The sequence below is a fragment of the Saccopteryx leptura genome, chromosome 2 (genome assembly GCF_036850995.1).
Source record: "Saccopteryx leptura isolate mSacLep1 chromosome 2, mSacLep1_pri_phased_curated, whole genome shotgun sequence".
Lineage (NCBI taxonomy): Eukaryota > Metazoa > Chordata > Mammalia > Chiroptera > Emballonuridae > Saccopteryx > Saccopteryx leptura.
Genome location: NC_089504.1, coordinates 108,813,422 through 108,834,215, shown reverse-complemented (window position 1 = coordinate 108,834,215; position 20,794 = coordinate 108,813,422). Strand labels below are relative to the sequence as shown.

At 36.1% G+C, this 20,794-nt stretch overlaps 1 protein-coding gene across 4 annotated transcripts in view; it reads left to right on the top strand.

The window, feature by feature from the left end:
- The window catches only part of NAV3 (neuron navigator 3), a 277,955-nt gene that overhangs the window by 177,519 nt on the left and 79,642 nt on the right, over positions 1-20,794 (top strand). For 2 of the 4 annotated variants that reach the window (XM_066368503.1, XM_066368506.1), the window contains 7 exons: positions 5,039-5,171; positions 6,153-6,423; positions 7,321-8,029; positions 9,980-10,468; positions 15,457-15,498; positions 16,864-17,024; positions 18,605-18,793. In XM_066368503.1, coding sequence (XP_066224600.1) covers positions 5,039-5,171; positions 6,153-6,423; positions 7,321-8,029; positions 9,980-10,468; positions 15,457-15,498; positions 16,864-17,024; positions 18,605-18,793 — 1,994 coding nt within the window. The remainder of the gene's footprint in view (positions 1-5,038; positions 5,172-6,152; positions 6,424-7,320; positions 8,030-9,979; positions 10,469-15,456; positions 15,499-16,863; positions 17,025-18,604; positions 18,794-20,794) is intronic. The other 2 variants (XM_066368505.1, XM_066368504.1) reach the window with 2 other exon arrangements.

Here is a 20,794-nt window from a genome sequence, read left to right as displayed (position 1 = left end):
TGAAAAGATAGAAAAAATATATTGATGAGGTAGGAGACCTACAACTCAGAGCTAATTATGTGAGTAAATTATCATTTTTTCAGTAAGAACCTATGTTCTATGAAGCTTTTTCAACTTAATTAAATGTGCCATAATGAATAAGATTAATTGCATCCAAGCTAGGGAGAATTCCGGTATCTGAAACATCAAAGATGAATGCCAAAATCACAGAACTTTAAGATTAGGAAAATAATGTTGTCATCAATCAAAATTTGTTCCTTTAAGATTATTTAGCAAAGAAATGTGTTGAACAAATTTTTCTCAAAATCTACATTTATTAGATACAATCCAATTTAACATAAATAGATAGAAGCAGCATTTTCAAAAGTAAAACTTTTATATTCATTTAACATCTACTAGTCATCTATTGGATAACAGACACCAAGTTATATTCTAGGAATACAGAGATAAATAAATCAAGTCCCTGACTTCAGGTAATTCAGATCATGACCAATAAGATAGAAAAGTACACACAAAATTGAGTGTAACAGGTGACATGTGCTACAATACAGTGATTAACATAGACTTTATCTAATCCATCCAAAACGTCCCTATCATGAAGAAATTTTTTATTCTTAAAGTAAGTTCTGGTAGCTCTTTCCTGCCATACACTTCACATTCACTTCTGTTACAATGCTTCCCATTTTATATTATAATCATTAGTTTAAATATTTTCCTCCCCAGTAAACAGTGAGTTCTTCAAGAAGACTTACAATGAATTCATCACTTAATGAATAAGAGCATATACCAAAGAATGGCTTTTAAGAAAGAAAGGACAAGCGGGGTGGTCAAGATGTAGAACAAAAGGGTTGGTTATGTTACCTTTAACTGGAATGGACTTTCAAGGTCTAGAGACAACTTGACTAAGAACGAAGGTAAGCAAGAGAAGAAAAGCAATAACACTAATATTTTAAGGTAGAAGAATTAACAAGTAATATAAGTAACTGGTAGGGGGAAGAATTTTTAAAAGAAATTATATTATCTAGGCAGAGTGAATTTGAGATGGTGATGGGACAACCTTGAGAAACTGTACAGTAGAAGGCTGGAAATGCCAATCTTGTAGTCAGGAAAGAAGTCTGGCTTAGAGATATAAATTTGGGTGTCTCGATCATGCAATTGGTAATGAAGTTGTGGAAGACTAGGCAATTTCCAAGGAAGAATATCTAAGGTGATTTAAGATTAAGTTCTGAATATTGAGGAATTCAAAGGAATCCCAAAGAATAGGAAAATTGGAGGATTGCGAGGACTCCAGTGAAGGTTGTGCAGAACCCCTAACAGTTCTTTATTGATGTATTTCAAGAGAGATGGGGTGAGAAGATGAGTGGTAGGGAGGCATAGTATGAAGCAAGCCTTGAGACATAATTCCTGGGTTCAAATTTCAGCTCCATCATGCAATCTTGGATATGTCCTTTAATGCACCTGAACCTCTTTTTCTTTGTAATGCCTGTTTCATAGATTTGTTAGAGGATTAGAAGAGTAGAACACCTAGTTAGCAATTAATTCATGGATGCCATTGATTTTTGTGAGAGCAATCTCAGTAAAGCATTAGGAGGAAGATCTAGAAATCCAGAGGAAAAGAGAGAAACAACACTACATAGGCCTTTGGAATTTTAAGAAAACTGCTTTTGGATAAAACAAAATTTCTAAGTAGCCCTGAGAAATCTCCTGAAATTAGATTACTTGAGCCTGGAGGCACTCAGTCATTATAGTTAGTTTTATATATATAATAAACTGTGTGATTTTGTTATTATTGTATTAGTCATTATAATTAGTTGACTTCATTGTCATTGTCATTTTCCAAAATAAGAATGGAGAAAACATATATTTAATTAATATTTAGTCAAGATGGATATGGAAAGCTATTAGGGTTGCAAGAACTAAAATATAGGACTGGTTAGAATGTCCTTTTGGCAATAATTTTTCTCTAGTATCTTTGGATCCTGGACTATTTGGTTAAAAGCTCAGTGGAGTAAAATATACAAGAAGACTTAAAAATAGATAATATAAAGTATCTGTAAATATATATAAGAATTAAGAATTAATGGTTCTTAGATTACTGAAAGTTTAGAAGATTGTGATCAAAAAATGAGATTGTAGAATTTGAGACCAAAGCATTTTGAGAAAATGGGAAAATATAAGGTGTTATAAAATTATTCATGTGATTCACTGGCCTCCCACACAGTCCTGTGAGAGGAGAAATCCAGAATAGCAAGTTTAAGTGACCATATTAGCTCTGCACCTCTATTTATAGTATTCTAACCACAAAGATATTGTGTTCTCTTGAAACTTCAAATGGTTTTAAAGCAGTATGTACGTGGTTGTTATGATTCCAGTAAGTTGTTTTATTTAACTTTATAGTCAATGATGCTAGGATTTACACTGATAGAAGCTATTATTAGAAATATTGATGTCTATCTTCTAGCCAGAGAAATGGTCAGTTTAAAAATACTCATTAGAAATATTATCATTTTTGTTTAATTTTATTATTTGAATGCAGAATATATTGTGTGCTAGGTATTTCTTTAAAATTCACTTCCTATAAGTAAATTTTACCTCCATAATTGCTTTTCTGTTAATCTCAATAAAACATAAGACCTTTGTTCAACAAATAGGTGTTAGTTATTGCCCCAAATAGGATGAATTCAAAACAAAATTACACATACTCTATGCTTAGAAAAATCATAGGCTAATGGTCCATTTAGGCCTGGTTTTATCAATCTATTAAGCAATGGGCTACATCCAGTCCTATAAGACTGTACATAGTATCATGGCAGGGCAGAGGAGAGCTAGCTAATTACCTGACAGTGGAAGATGTGTTATAAAGGTAAGTACTGGTTAGTCAGATAGGCAGAGGGGTAACGAGCAAAAACAGAGGCAGACGTAACACCAAGGTGATGGGAACAGAATGGAATGCGGTTGTAAGTCAAAGTTCGGAAAGTGAGGTGGGGCATGCAAAATGTTGAAGCTGAAGAGATAGGGTACAGCCACATCATAGAAAGCCCTGAAGTCTTACTAAGGAGACTAAAGTTTGCTTTAAAGTAGTGGTCCTTCAAATGTATATATTTTTATTTGTATAATTTATATGTATGCTTATGAGAAAAATATATCTGTATTTTATAACATATGCATATATAAAAAAATGGAAGGATATAATAAGGAATAGTAACTTTAAATTATGAATGTATTAAATGAGATTCTTATTTGAAAACCACAGAATCTACTTTGGGTATTTTAAGGTATTATAGGATATTAGAGTCTCTGAATTTTTGGTATGAGTGGAAAACCAGGCTCTTTGCAGGCACTTCAACAACCATGGCCACAGGGCATCACGTCCTCCACTGGGCACCCCTGACCCTTGGCCAGATATCTGCCGCTGCTGATAGGGAAGAACTGAATGACTGTGCTGTGTTTTCTAGAAGATTGTTTTTTCCCATTTGTGACTCTGTGGATACAGACAATAGACAAGCCCTGTTTTATACACCACATCTGTCTATCAGGCAAAATGGAAATGTGAGGTTTTTTGTAGTCTGCCTTGGGAAGATAAGATGCATAATGTGGGAAGTTATCAAAATAAAATGTAAGGAGAGGAGTCAAAAGATTTGAGCAGCCACAAATGACAGATATTTGTGACAGTGATGCAAAATACCCCTTTGCTGTCATTAAAAATACAATTATTATTGATAGTAATCTGATTTATAAATGCATTTGGTAGTAACACTTTCAGTACCTAATATCTCAATCCAAAATACACACCTAGGGAGGGATCACATTAACAATATTTTTTATAAATTTAAAGTTCAAATTTTTTTGTTAATTACTTTTCTAGCTGGTTTTGTATGTGATCTCAGAGTATCACTATTATTTTGAATTTATGTAACCCCTGAAGTACACATGCAAGAGTAAAACAATTTCACCATTATTATTATGGTTTGCTTGTACTTTCATTATGGATATTCTTTTCAACATGAGAATTATTTGCAGGAGCTTTTTTAAGCCACCTATCCATTTTGTGAGACTTTGCTTTTGTTTCGATCTAATATCTGTGCCAAATGCGCATAAATTGACTTAATAGAGTACAGGTAAACAGCACTACATCACAGTAGACTGAGAACCTGCCATCAATGTGAGAGCCGTACTCCACCTCTTTGCTCTCTGGGGCCCCATCCACCTTCAGGGGACCCTGCACAAACCTACTTTGCTTCTGAATCATGTGACACATTAACTAAGAGAGAATGCCCATGTTAGCTTATACAGGAACATTAACGTAGCCTGTTTTATTCGTTCTTCTTTAAATCCAAATCAAATGTGCTCAGAATTTCAAAATGCTTTTTATACGTCACTGGGTTTCTTGTGTGCCCTGCAGGGCTGGGCCATTCCATTTGAGGATCTGCTGCTTTGGTAAAGAGAACTCTTTAAAGAGTGTTAAGGAGGAAATTACATGCCCAGATGTGAATTTTTGATAATTGACTAACTTTAGCTGCTGAAGTTGTATTGAGAAAGACCAAATGCAAGAAGACCAGATTGTATAGATCAGAAATTGTGAGGTATGTCAGTAGCGATGATATAATGGAATGAATCTCAATGTTCAAGATTTGGTGAATGATTGGAAATAGTTACAAAGGTAGGCAAAGAATAAAGGAAGACTTTATGGTTTCTGATAAAACACAGTTTAACTTTGTTTTGTTTCTTTATATTTAGAACAAAGGGTGCAATGTTAGATGCTGTGTGACTCCTGGTAACTGTTTCAGGAAAAATAAAAGTCATCATTACTGTTATTCTTTCCTGCTACTATGTAATATTTGTGTCAGTGTTTCTCTTCAGCCTGAAGACATTCCCCTGGAACTTGGATTTGCTCTAGACCCTTATCTTTGCCAATATCAGATAAGATTATTGTCAGATCTGCATTTAATTCTTGTTATCTTCCAAAACTGAAAGTGAGTAATTGCCTTGCATTGTGCATCCTGTGTGTCATTCACTGCTGCTGCATGTTTGCCTTTAGCTGGGATGACAGCAGTTCGGTGAGCAGTGGTCTCAGTGACACCCTCGATAACATCAGCACTGATGACTTGAATACCACATCCTCAGTCAGCTCTTACTCCAACATCACTCTCCCTTCCAGGAAGAACACTCAGGTGAGACTTGCTTTCTCTTTCTGATGCTTCTACCAGATATCACCCCAAATTACTTTCTATTAGAATTAAATGTAGCATAATTTCTTAACCTGAAGTAATTTTATAAACTGAAGCAGTTTATATAAATAAATATTTTTTTCTATTGATTAATATCGAGCCCAGAGCCTGACCAGGCTGTGGCGCAGTGGATAGAGCGTCGGACTGGGATGTGGAAGACCCAGGTCGAGACCCCGAGGTCACCAGTTTGAGCATGGGCTCATCTGGTTTGAGCAAAAGCTCACCAGCTTGGACCCAAGGTCACTGGCTTGAGCAAGGGGTTGCCCAGTCTGCTGAAGTCCTGCAGTCGAGGCACACATGAGAAAGCAATCAATGAACAACTAAGGTGTCGCAATTAGCAATGAAAAACTAATGATTTATGCTTCTCATCTCTCCATTCCTGTCTGTCTGTCCCTGTCTACCCCTCTCTCTGACTCTCTCTCTGTCTCTGTAAAAAAAAAAAAAAATCGAGCCCAGAAAAACTTATGTTGCCATATCTCTCTATATAATTTTGATATATTTGTTTAAAATCTAAAAAAGAATTTAATAGTCTAATTTTGAGTAGTTCTTGATTAATCTTACATATTTCTCTGACATAAATTACTGGATCTCTTGAGGATGGCAAATCAAGAATAGATATCTAATAATTAAGTTTTATCTTTTCCTCATTAGCTTTGACATAGAAAGAATTCCTTCCTCTCTGGAGTGTTTAATTGGGTTTTCTGCACATATATTTATTCTAACATTCTCTAATATATACGAGTGAGAATTATGTGACAAAAATTAATGAAACTTAAAGTAAGACATAGAAAGAGGAATTTTTGAAATATAAGTCAGTGCTTTTTTTTCCTTTTACTATTTATCTGAAAAATAAATTGCCATGCCTTCTTCACACTTTATCGATTCTTTTCTGCACAATGTTTTTCTGTAATATTTTCTTCATAGCTGAAGACAGATTCAGAGAAACGTTCTACCACAGATGAAACGTGGGATAGTACCGAGGAGCTGAAAAAAGCAGAAGAGGACTTTGACGGCCATGGGGATGGTGGTGGCAAGTGGAAGGGTGTTTCCTCAGGACTTCCTGATGACCCTGAGAAGTCAGGGCAGAAATCCTCCCTGTCTGTTTCACAGACAGGGTCCTGGAGAAGAGGCATGTCTGCCCAGGGCGGAGCACCGTCTAGGCAGAAAGCTGGACCAAGTGCATTCAAGACCCCTGGTAGGCTTGTCAACTGTTAGGGCAGCTATTATGTAAAAGTGTTTTAATTTATTGTTTCCACTTGGTCTTTGTTCTCTTTAATAATAGCTTTCTTTTCCTTTATTAAATATCATTCTTCTATATAGTGAAATACTTTTTTAGGGTAAATTTCACATACTTTACCTTATAAATCTACACGACTGTAACCATCTAGGCATTCTCTAGAAAGCACTGTCATAATTTGGGGCTGTTGAGTATCTTCATTTTACCACAGTCATTTCTTGCCATGAAGAAATAAAATAAGGCAGTTAAAAAATGCTTTCATTCTGACTGCCTTGTGAAAGTTTGGAGTATTTATGTGATGTATGTCACAAAGTTCCACCACATCTCTGAGAGACAAGATCAATTGCACTAATCTAATATCTTAGACTGCTGGAAATTTGAAACGTCATTTGACTTTGTCAAAGGATTCTTCCAAATTGGACCATCCTATTGGTACCTCTCCCCCTTCTTTTTAAATGGTGCCTAATCTTAAACAGTGCCACCTGAAGTACTGGGTACTTCAAATATCATCATCTTACCAATATTGAAATGAATGCTATTTTAGTACTTAGCTTGATAAAATTAAGTGCTATCCGTATAAAGGAAGAGTTGCAAGATATAAAGCGATGATAAGTAGCAAAATTTTCTGCTTTCAATTATCTCCTTGATCTCTCACCACATTTCTCTGATAACCTTATTTTTGTAGCTTTAAATTCAATATATTAGAGTGCATAGCCTATTTAGAGCTAAAAAAAATTAAATATTGAGGAACTGATGTAACGTAAAGATGTATATCTTTGACACATTCTTTAAATAAATGTTATGATGAAACCAAAATGTGCAGGCAAATAAATCTGTGTATTTCTCATGAACTAGGGAAAACGGATGATACCAAAGCTTCTGAGAAAGGGAAAACTCCCCTGAAGGGGTCGTCCCTGCAGCGGTCCCCTTCTGACGCAGGAAAAAGCAGCGGAGATGAGGGGAAAAAGCCCCCATCGGGCATTGGAAGGTCAACTGCCACTGGGTCTTTTGGATTTAAGAAACCCAGCGGAGTGGGGTCATCGACCATGATCACAAGCAGCGGAGCGACCATCACGAGTGGATCAGCCACGCTGGGTAAAATCCCCAAATCTGCTGCCATTGGTGGGAAGTCAAATGCTGGGAGAAAAACCAGTCTGGACGGTTCACAGAATCAGGATGACGTTGTGCTGCATGTTAGTTCCAAGACCTCCCTCCAGTACCGCAGCCTGCCCCGCCCTTCAAAATCCAGTACCAGTGGCATTCCTGGCCGGGGCGGCCACAGGTCCAGCACCAGCAGTATTGATTCCAATGTCAGCAGCAAGTCATCTGGTGCCACCACCTCGAAGCTGAGGGAGCCCACTAAGATTGGGTCAGGGCGTTCGAGTCCCGTCACTGTCAACCAGACAGACAAGGAAAAGGAAAAAGTGGCAGTCTCAGATTCAGAGAGTGTTTCTTTGTCAGGTTCCCCCAAATCCAGCCCCACCTCGGCCAGTGCCTGTGGAACACAAGGGCTCAGGCAGCCAGGATCCAAGTATCCTGACATTGCCTCACCTACATTTCGGAGGTAAGAATATGTAAAACGATGCTGGAAAATAACAAAATGCTATATTTTAAGATACATATGTGTATACACACACACACACATACACACACACACACACATACACACACACACACACACACCTATTCTGACACATATATCTTAGATTGCTTTCTTCATTTTGGGGGGGTACAATGAGTTTTAAGAAGCTGATCATATAAATAGCTAGCCAAAAAATTGCAATTATTTTGAGAAATGCTCAAAGTTTCCAGTTTTACTAGAATTGCAACATTAGCAACATAAACAGCACTTTTAAGAGATTTAAATGTAGATAGCAGTACCTAAGGGGAGTCAAGATTACAAGTAATAGCTTGTAAATTTCCGTAGATTTTCATCTCTTCTTTCCACAATTAAAAATGAAGCAAAACAAAATAGATCTCTATGACTATTGTTATTTATTTCTAGTGTTTATTATTATGCTGGCTTTTAATTAGGTGATGATCATGAAGGTAGATGAAGTTGTGTTCCTTGTACCAGATAACATTGGGCACATTTATATGCCACTCTGTCTTGACCAATTAATGAAAATTAAGGTACAGTGTGATTGACAGAATTTGAAAACATTCAGATGTTGGGTATATAGAATAACAACTAAGGAATGGGAAGTATTCTAACTCTTCATCAACTTTCTTTGATATGTGTCTGGTACGAATGGCTTGGTTTCTGCACCAGGACTTTGTTATTGAATATGTTGAATTCTTCTCTGAGATATCACTGTTTTTAAATACCAATATGTTCTAAATGACAGGATAATCCATACAGTTAAAGACTTAGGACTAATCATTAAACCTCTGGGTCTGTTTCTTGAAATGATAGAGTATGATTGATAGTGTATTACATGTTAAGTATTTTCAGTATTTGTTTTTATTGTACTGACTAAACAAAGAACGTTTTCATTTCAAGCAATCTCTGATATATGATTGTTTTAAAACCTACAGGGTATATTCCTCAGTAGAAGTATTAATCCTGAAGAACTGGTTTTTTGAAATGTTGATTGTCACTGGAAGGAATACCCTATGGCTTGTAATGAGAGTAAATGTTTCTATCGCTTAAGTAAAAGCCGATAGTGCCCTCCAGTGGCCCATTACCTATAAAACAACTTCTCATATTTGAGAAATATTTCATTATAGGAAATATGTATTTCATTGCAACTTAATTAGTAATCATTATGCCATTACTTCATATCACTTTATTTCCATATTTACACAAATTTGATAATATCATCTCCATTTACAAAACTAAAATGTTTTCTGAACTAAGCTCCAACATCTAACTTAGCACCAACTATGTTTCAAGTCACTAGTAAAAATATGCATTTGAATAGCACTGGCAACTGATACAAAACCCTTTGGCCTTTCTTGGGGCCAAACTGTTGCTGGTAGTTTCTAATATCGTTCCTCACCCACTACTCTGACAGTCACGCAGGCCGCCAGATGTACAACCTAACCTCACAGACGTTGCCTTAAGCTTTCCTTTTAGGTTCTGAATAAAATATTAAAAATGGGGAAAAAAAGTGTTCCTTGTACACCGAATGCGTAGAAGTTGTTTCATTATAATGGTTCTATAAATAGGTAACAGCAAATACTGTTGAACTACTTAATTTTTGTGGAAGATTCTCACAGTCACTAAAATTGTGAAAGCCAGGGATTTTCATGTTTGATTTACTTTAGTTTTGCCCACTTACCCAGCCTCCTGGGTAGCAGCTCAGTCTCGACTTACCCTAAGGATGATATGAGAGACTTTTAGTAGTAGATTAAAAAGTTCAAGCTTCTCAAGTTCATTAACCTAGAGACAGGAAGTGCTTGGTAGCTGAGTACATCAAAGCGCAGTTGGCTCTGTGTACTGAACCCTAAATATTAAATGTGGATATTAGTTTTTTGGAACAACTGAAGTTGTTATTTGTTTTTCTTTTAGGTTGTTTGGTGCCAAGGCAGGTGGCAAATCTGCCTCTGCACCTAATTCTGAGGGTGTGAAATCCTCCTCAGTAATGCCCAGTCCCAGTACCACATTAGTGCGCCAAGGCAGTCTGGAGTCACCGTCGTCCGGTACGGGCAGCATGGGCAGCGCTGGCGGGCTAAGTGGCAGCAGCAGCCCTCTCTTCAGTAAACCCTCAGACTTAACTACAGATGTGATAAGCTTAAGTCACTCGTTGGCGTCCAGCCCCGCATCGGCTCACTCTTCCACATCAGGTGGTCTCGTGTGGGCTGCCAATCTGAGCAGTTCCTCTGCAGGCAGCAAGGACACTCCGAGTTACCAGTCCATGACTAGCCTCCACACGAGCTCTGAGTCTATTGACCTCCCCCTCAGCCATCATGGCTCCCTGTCTGGACTGACCACAGGCACTCACGAGGTTCAGAGCCTACTCATGAGAACGGGTAGTGTGAGATCTACTCTCTCAGAAAGGTGAGCTTTCCTGGAGGCATTGATGGAGCCCTCACCCCCTCCTCCCTGCACGGTGCCTGCCCCCTCCCCCATTACATCTCCTTGATTTCAGTTGGGAGTGCCATTTTGCAAAGGCACATACAATTGATGTAACCGGGCCTTTCATTTGCTCTTATTACCAAGTTTGTGCGTAAGAAAAAAGTCTTTAAGGATAGGATAATTGAATAATTAAGTTTCTCAATGTGAATGCATACACATATACCCACTTACCCAGCCTCCTGGGTAGCAGTTCAGTATCGACTTACCCTAAGGGTGATATGAGAGACTGGAATAAAATTCAAAACATGCATTTATGTATTAAATAAGGTCTTCTCAAGCCATTTAAATGATTTGGTTTAAGCTCCAGGACAAAACAACTCCTTGAAACAATTTAAGCATTTTTAAAAACCAAATTTAAATTGATTCTACAATTATGCTCTGAGCAATATGTTAAATTTGCTTTATTAGCACTTCTATGGAAAAATAGCAGATGGACCACTGGGGAAATCCTCCTTGAATTGGAAAGAAAAAATCAATTGTCAGATATGAATTCTTAGAGAAAATTATAATAACACCAGTGACATTTTTAATAGGCCTCTTGAAAATATGTCATTACAAGGTGTTTCCCATTGATTTAATGAGTTATGGGTTTTTTTCTTAAATTGAAATGGAAAATATAACAAGATATCCCTTAAGGATTATACTTACCAGAAAGCATCACTGTTGACTAAAATGGCTATAGATTCTCTCCCCACAAAATTCCTTTCTTGGGTATTTTAATACTGACTTTTCTCCAGGAAACCATCCTAAAAGTTCTATTTTTTTCCCTAATGAACTTAATGCTATTTGTTCCTTGGCACACTTAAAGCTTTCCAAACCCCCCCCCCAAAACAAACAAAAAACATGTTCAGCACATACCATAGTTGTGTTATTTTTTAAAGCACCACTAGTCACTGAAAATGCCTGATACTTTTTCCTAGACTTTTGTTCTATCTAGTGTTGAGTTGACATATAACCTCTTTTCTAGACTTCCAGCCTTACTCCCAGAATCATTTTTTTGTAACATCAGTGAAAGCCCTCATCTAAATGCTCACTATAGTATACCAGCTGTTCCTTAATGTGAGATTTCCCACTGTTTTTCCCCTGTGTCTCTTGCCTTTGTGAAATGTGAAACCCAGACATTGCTTCCATCCCACTCCCCTAATAATGGTACAGGACAGCCGTGCAAACAAGACTACCCCTTGATAAAATAATTTTAAAGCTAATTTTAATATTGATGTTTGATACTTCTTATGGTGGACAGCTAATAATGAAATACATTTTTCATCATGAACAAAAAACTGCAGCCAGGAGAAACAAGACACACAGCTAGGTGACAGATCCCCTCTGGTCTTGTCATTATGGACAGCATATAGAAACACAAAGTGCATACACATAAACACTAGAATAAGTACTGTTCCACTTAATTTTTTATCTAAGATATTAGGCTTCCCACAGCATCTTACATTTGAGCTTTAGCATCTTACAGGTACATGGGTATCCTCATACGTCATTTTTAAAACTTTAACAAATAAATCAAAGTACATTGAAAATGTATTACCAATCTATAGTTTTAATGAATGTATCCTAGATTGTGTACTGATATGTGAAGAATTCCAATAAGTTTTATAACCAAACCAAGCACATTGTGAATAAGTTATTCTTATTAACCAAAATCACCCTCCACAATACTAATCAATTTTTAATCATACACATGACTATAACAAATAGACTATTTAGCACCAACCTATTTCTTTGGCATTCAGACATTAAAACTCAATAGAATAATCAAGTTAATATTTATAACCAGTTTGCCCTCAACTCAAACCAGATGATAAGTTGATAATTTTATAGCTATAACATAAATGCAATGTTAATATTTTACTTTGATCTATATTTTAGCTGAAGTCATTATACATTTTCACAATACAAATACACTGGAAAATATGAAGTCACTTATTCTCTTTAAGCAAATTTTTAAATGTTGTTCAGTCTTTATAATCGACTGCTTTTACAAATGATAATATTTGTCTTCTAAAATTAAAAACAGACGGATAAACAATTTTCCTAAACTATACTTTAAACTAATTTTCAATAAGTGAATGTATTGCCCTTGATTCTTAGTAATATATATAGTATATATAAAGTAATATATATTTATATATAGTATGTGTGTACATATATATTTATATTAGATATATATCAATATATATATATAAACATTAAACTGTGAAAAGTAAAATACCTTCATAGGTGTAGTATATAAGTATTACTAGTTCCTTCAAGTAAATTACTGGTTTGAAATAGTTTTTAATATAAGAAGTTGTACTTTTCATTTCCTGGGAACAAAACTGAAAACGGTTTATTCTAGTCTCTTAAAATACGTTCAAAAAAGCTTATGATCTATTGAAGAGACAATTAGATTCTATCAGAGATCTTGGCTTAGCTAGGATTGATTAAGCAGCCAGCAGACTATTGATAACGCTCTGGAAACCAAAGTGCCATGCCCGAAAGAACGTGCCCTGAAGGGAAAAGGGACAAGAAAAGTAATTAGAGATGGAACAGAAATGCACGTAAGCTCATGACTTAAACTATCTGTCTACAATTTCAAAATACTTGATTGATATTCATATTCAAGTACTATCAAATCCGGTTTTTTTTTTTAAAGATTTTGCTTTTGTTTAACATCCTCTTTATTATCTTTAGGAGAAGTTAAAATAATACATAAACAGACAAACCAGCGATAAAATAAGTTCTTTAATAATTTTCCCTTTAGCTGCTCTAGATCATTGGTGGCCCTCAGGCCTAAACTTTTCAGTTTTGTTTGTTTTATGTGACCTAATCAAATTTGAAAAACAATTTAACGTAGAAACCAACTTCAGAAAGTTCTAGCCTGTTTTTACATGTCGGATCTAGTAACACTGTCTTCACTCTCCTGCACAGCATCTGTTGGTTTCAGACAAACAGGACTGTTGTTCTCAGACCGTTGACCAAAGCCTCCACTTCACTCATTCCCACGGCCTGACTGGCCCTTGCAGACACATGATTTTGTGATGTTTCAGGGTTTATGAAAATATCTACATAATAAAATCATTAATATTTAGATTCAAACAGATATTTCTACTTAAAGTTTTAATCTACATTGGCAAATTTAAATATTTTCTTTTCATTAAGTTTTCTGCATCATAATTTTTTATACAGTTAGTAACATTGGCAGAACAATGCCTATATTTAATTTCCTCTACAATAGTAAACTTTAATAAATCTGCGCGCACAATAGAGCTATCTTTAAAATGTCCTGTAACCCTACAATGCTTTAATACATTGCAGTTCATCTTTAAGGGTTTCTCAAATTTGTTCACCGTGATTCCTTTTTGTTTGTTTTTTAAAAAACACTACTAAAAAATCTTCTATAATCAAAATAGATATTAGAACTGGCCTCTACATATTATAGTAATTACCTTATGTGGACATTGCCAAAAAATTAAATTAAATTTTTATAATGCCTTTGGAGGCTGTCTATTGCAGTGCTAAATATTGGAGTATGCACAGAAGAAAACATTTTAGCTTTGATTTTGAGTGATTAAATTCCAAGTCAATGAGAATTAAATTTCATTCATGTTGTATCATCCCCATTGCGCACATATCCTGTGTATTTACTTTTGATCATTTGAGGTTTTAACAGAAGAGAGCTATAATTCAGCAAATTCAAAATACTTTTATTACTTGGTTATCTACGTGCCCGAGATTATAACAGAGATCTTCAGACTTGCCCCCTGTAACTGTTTTTGAAACACTTTTCCTCTGTTTTTTTTTTTTGGTTTTTTTTTTTGTATTTTTCTGAAGCTGGAAACGGGGAGAGACAGTCAGACAGACTCCCGCATGTGCCCGACCGGGATCCACCTGGCACGCCCACCAGGGGCGACGCTCTGCCCACCAGGGGGCGATGCTCTGCCCCTCTGGGGTGTCGCTCTGTTGAGACCAGAGCCACTCTAGCGCCTGGGGCAGAGGCCAAGGAGCCATCCCTAGCGCCCGGGCCATCTTTGCTCCAATGGAGCCTTGGCTGCGGGAGGGGAAGAGAGAGACAGAGAGGAGGGGGGGGGTGGAGAAGCAAATGGGCGCTTCTCCTATGTGCTCTGGCCGGGAATCGAACCCGGGTCCCCCGCACGCCAGGCCGACGCTCTACCGCTGAGCCAACCGGCCAGGGCTCCTCTGTTTTTAGAGAAGCTATTTACCATTTTCTCCAGGCACATTCTTTCATCCCTTTCTACTACCAACTGAGAGCTTTTTTTTTTAAAATTCTTTAAAATAGATAGTGATAAAACTTATGGCCTTTTAAATACCTAAGTTATCATTTCTAAAAAATGGCACAGTTTACTTTCATTAAAATATGTAAAAAAACCTGGCAGACACATGTGTTAAGCAGATATTTGTAATATATTATTCTTTTCTATGTAAATGGGAATAAACCTATTCTTATTGAAAATAACTTGAAGATACAAATAAATATTAAGCAGTGTTTATATCTTCCCTGCCCATTGGAACTTGTCAGTTGAATTAGGTAGAGCATATCGATCTCATTCCCACCTCCATGATTCTCTCAGCAGAAGTCTGTTCAGTTGCATGGGGATGGGAAATCTACAAACTGTTAAGTAAATAGAATATAGAGAGGAATTATTCTAACATATGAATTAACCTATCTTTTAATAGTCCTGTCACTAAGTTATAATTGATTAGAACTGGGTTAGAAAGGACCTAATATGTGCTCCAACACTGGGCATTGGTTGTCTTTTTTCAAAGAGCTAAGCATTAATAAGTGTTACAAAAAGTTTATTTTATGTGGTTCAAACAGAGAACCATTTTTTTATTGCATGCGTAATTTGGAAGTTTTGTTTACATTATGTCCTTAGGGGTTTTCTTTGTTTTAACAGCATACAGCTTGACAGAAATACACTACCCAAAAAGGGACTAAGGTATATATTATTTTCAGCACAATTGCTGCCTTTTTTTTTCTGTTGTTACTTAAACTTTGTGTGCTGTCTTTCTTCTTAGTCTTTCTTTGTTTGTTTGCAATGAAGTACCCAGTATTGAGTGTGAAGTCACTTTTAATCCTTCCTCGGGTCTGATGAGGAGGAGAGATAGACTTCAGGTAGATGGGTTCATAGAGGACAAGACCCAGATTAAATCCAGTGTAAATACCATTGATGGGGGCAGCAACCTTTGGTAAAGGCAGAACTCGTTCTAAAATTAAGTGAACTTCCCTGACTTTTGCATCTTGGAGGCATATACTTGCAAAACTCAGAACCCTTGTAGTATATAGATGTGGCCAGTTCATGTTGCAAGGATGCTCTAATTTGAAGCAAGGGAAATAGATTTTCATCATCAGAAGACAGATATGTAATTAGGTATGAATCCTTTTGGTAAAAACTCAAGAGTTTTAATTTCTGGGTTTTTTTTTAAGAGTGTTTATATCTATCAGATAAAATGAAATATGAATTCCTAGTCTTAAATCTCAAAATAACTTCTCAGTTCATCATAAAAAATAAAATGAAAATTTACTCCATGGCCATTCATTATTGCACACTTTTATCTGAGGAGAAGATATAGAACGAACTACTAACGGAGCTATAACACTGTGTGAACATATGAAGTTGACTGCTCTTTAGTGCTAAGGATTTACTTACTTTGGTGAAAGTGAGTACTGGCCAACTAGGTCTTTCCAAGTTACCCTTTTTCTCTTCAGTTTCTTAGCAGTAGCAAACAGCTTGCAATCATTCCATATCAAGAGTGTATTTTCTAATAAAGTGAGAACATTTTCTCTCCTTTTTATAAAAAAAGTTCAGATAGGATGTCAAACGACATTTTAACCAAATAAATACTTTATGATTTTAAATAAAAGAGATAGAGGAAGCTGTTAATTTATGTTCCATTTCCTATGCCTTTCTGTGACCATCACTCCAATTCTCTTGGCTTCCAGCCTATCACTGTCCACCATTTTCTGTCTCTGTTTACACCCTTTTTGTATCCTCCTCAGCCCTGTGCTTTTGAGTCCTTCTCAATTAACTTGGCTGTCTGCTCATTGTTTATGATTTTCAACTACATATCTCACAAAAGCATAACTTTCTTTTCAAAAATTTCTTTCTTTTTTTTTTTTTCCTGTGAGATTCAAACAGATGGTGTCAAATCATCTGGAAGAACTAAACAATTATAATTAGACTCAATCTGTTTGAGAATGTTGTTTAGTCTGAATATTAAGCTCCTCTCAATTCCTTTCTTGTCTCGATACTGCCCTGCCCCTTTAAGATGTGCTGAAGTATCTTAGCTGTGCTGTTTTGCAGATATACCCCATCATCTCGGCAGGCCAACCAAGAAGAGGGCAAAGAGTGGTTGCGGTCCCATTCAACAGGAGGGCTTCAGGATACTGGCAGCCAGTCCCCTCTGGTATCCCCTTCTGCCATGTCATCTTCTGCAACAGGAAAATACCACTTCTCCAACTTGGGTAAAATATTCTGAAACAGTAATTTCATATAGTCCTTTCATCACCCACCCTCATGATACATAAATGCACATAAAAGTGTTCATTTAAAGAGGAGATAAAGGCACCCTAATGTTACCCTTTATTTGTGTGATTACTGTTTATGAAATAATTTCCAAATGTTATTCAGTTTATCGCTCAAGACAACAACTTGACATAGGTTATCACTTTACAGTCTAGGATCCAGGGGCACACAGAGGTCCTATGACCTAAAAAAAATCCCACCACTGGTAACAAGCAGAAGCAACAGCTGGCTCCAGAATGCCTGACTTCAAGCCTAGGTGTTTCCTCAGAGTTCTCTTGAAAATTAATAAAATGTCTTCTTGTATTTTCTTTAAGATGTGTTTTTTAAATATTATAACAAAATTAATCATCTGTTTGTAGAAAAATAGAAATAATTAAGAAATAATGTGATTTTATGATTCCAAGATCATTTTTTATGATATTTTAAAGTTAAAACTCTCTTTAAAATGCATTTGAGAATTTCTATTAAGATAATACCTAATACCCTGTGAACATTTTTAGATAAATACAGTGGAAAATGACTGACTAGCTTAGGCACTGGGTTACTTTGAACTTTGCATCATTTGTATAAAATATAAAATCATTTGTATAAACATCATAGGAAATACAGGGAAGCGTGGCAAAATAATGAAAGAAGTCTAAACATGGCAGTTATCATTTAATAGATCTAATTTTTTTCACCTAAAATACATTTTTGGATAAAAGCTTTACTACTGATAATAGTCCTGGTGAGGCATCTCAAACAAAGACTCATTATCATATTCCCATGAGTGATAACAACTGCTCTCTTTGATGATTTTTCACCGTGCTGCAAGGGTTACCACGTAGAGGCATTGCAATGAACATGGAACTTCCAAGTTCTATGTATTTGTTGGACCATTTTGCATATACAATGATGTTTAAACACCCCTGTATGAAATTTTGTATGTTTGTGCTCCCAAAGTTCCTTTCATCTTGAATGACCTTCTATCCCACTCCCTATATTTACCCTTCAAACTATTCAGAATTAAGCCTTTTCTTCTATATCCATGGAAGAGTTGGAAGAAACTTAGATCGACTCAAAATGACCGAGAGTCTTTGCCTGGGAGTGCCAAAAGGCTCTTGGGGAATTTAGATTTCTTGAATTTTTGTTTCTTTTTGATTTTCCTGTTAGAGTGATATATTCTTCTCTAAAAAGAAACCTGCAGACTCTGGGAAGACAATCTTTTCTTCACAGTAGCTAGCAGAAAATACCATATTATTATATTTCTAGCCTGAACAATAGAGGTAATTTGCTTTTTCTGTTTAATATTATTTTAAAAATTGACATACTATTGTCATCAAAGTGCTAGAAGAAAAGAAAAACTCCACTGTGACTATAATTATTGAACGTTTCAGAGGCAGACTACTGGTTTCCCTTAGAGACACCCTATAAACTCACATTCTCATAAGAATTGAAATCACATTTTCACTTTCTGTCAACCTACTATTTCCAACATCCAACCCCCAGAATAATACGCTATGTGTGCTTTCTTTTTCAGTAAGCCCAACCAATCTGTCTCAATTTAACCTTCCTGGGCCTAGCATGATGCGCTCAAATAGCATCCCCGCCCAAGACTCTTCCTTTGATCTCTACGATGACTCCCAGCTCTGTGGGAGTGCCACCTCTTTGGAGGAAAGGCCACGTGCCATCAGTCATTCAGGCTCATTTCGAGACAGCATGGAAGAAGGTAAGTGTGGAAGGACATAAAGATGAAGTTACTTTATTTAACACTGAGGTGAAAATGATCATATCACCAATATCACAAGAATTCTTGAAGAGTAAATAAATAAGTGTAACTTTTTTGAGGAGTCCTGAAACTTGAAGAAATTTTAGTCTACATTACTGGTTCTTTCTTTATGCATTTGGAAATATGCCAGATATTGTTTAGATTAACATGAGGCTATAGAATAGTACAGAATAAATTCTCATATAAAAATCTACATGAGTTTAGAGACTGTTTTCCCTAATATGTCAAATATCACATTGACTGTTTTCTTTGATATCTCAGTTGAAAGGCCATAAAGATTCATGAATCAGAAAAATTATCTTATGAAACTGCTGCATGCTGCTGGCTTACATTTTCAAAAACTCCCTCTTGTGTCCATGTTTATCATATCATTTTTGACTTCAGATTATATTTACTTTTTGGTTTATAAATTACATTTCCTTATTTAATGCAATGAAATTCTCACCTGTCCTAACAAATTTCTTTGTAGTTGTAAAGTTCTTTAAGAACACTTTATAATAAATCTTTTTGAAAAACTCAGGAGTTTTAATTGATTTTCAAATGTATATAATTTTTTAAACTACATAAACTCAAATGTAAAATTTGATAATATTGGGAGATTTTTCTCTTTGATTTAATGAATGATTTTTAAGAACCCACATAGAAAAATTGTGGCTTTTGCATCATAAAGCATATCAGTTCAAGAGAGAATAAGGCCCTGGCAGGTTGGCTCAGTGGTAGAGTGTCAGCCTGGCGTACAGGAGTCCTGGGTTCAATTCCCGGCCAGGGCACACAGGAGAAACACTCATCTGCTTCTCCACCCCTCCCCCTCTCCTTCTTCTCTGTCTCTCTCTTCCCCTCCTGCAGCCAAGGCTCCATTGGAGCAAAAGTTGGCCCGGGCACTGAGGATGGCTCTATGGCCTCTGCCTCAGGTGCTAGAATGGCTTTGGTTGCAACAGAGCAATGCCCCAGATGGTCAAAGCATCGCCGCCTGGTGGGCATGCCAGGTGGATCCTGGTCGGGCGCACGTGGGAGTCTGACTGCCTCCCCGTTTCCAACTTCAGAAAAATACAAAAAAAAAAAAAAAAAAGAGAGAGAGAGAATAAAAGTAAATGTAGAAGTTCAGATTGATTAGAATGAAATCAATCATTAAATCAGCCATACTATCATAGTCTTTAATAATTATGTATATAAAAAAAGGACTCCATATCTTAAAACATACTAGATAATATTAAGCCTCTGGCCATCCATTTCTTTATGGTATGATTTGAGCAAATTTCCTAACTTTATTAGCCCTAATTTCTGCATCTCTAATTCCACAGGTTTGTCACGAGGATGAGATTACGGAATAGTTTTGTTCTTTTCTCTTTCCCCTCTCTACATTCTTTTTAAAAGTATCTCCAGACTGAAGGCTTAAGCATCTGTGAAAATTAGCTCATGGTTTTCAGGTCACCACTGTACATTTAACAACCCAGCACTAAATAGGTTACCACAATTACCATGTTTTCTAGGATATAAACCAAACCACTGAGTTCACCATGAAAAAGAGTGAGTTATACACTGAAAGTCTGCTGATTACTACAGTGCAGATTTTATATATATATATATATGGTCTACCGGAAAGTTCTGTTCGTTTTTGGAATAAATCAAAATACAAATTTTTCTGTCAATAAACTATATTAAATAATATAATTGCCATTATTATTAATGATTCTTGCCAATGTGAGGGCAATTTGTATATCCCATTTTTGAAAAATGTTTTATCTTTTGATGTGAAAAATTGAACCAGTGCTTGTTTGATATCTTCTTCATTTTTGAATTTTTTGCCCTTCAAAAAATTTTGTAAGGACAAAAACAAGTGATAGTTGGAGGGTGCTAAGTCCAGGGAATATGGTGGATGCGACAGACATGCTTCTGTAGCATTTCTTTCTTGTTGAAATTCGTAAAAATTATAGTGGCGTA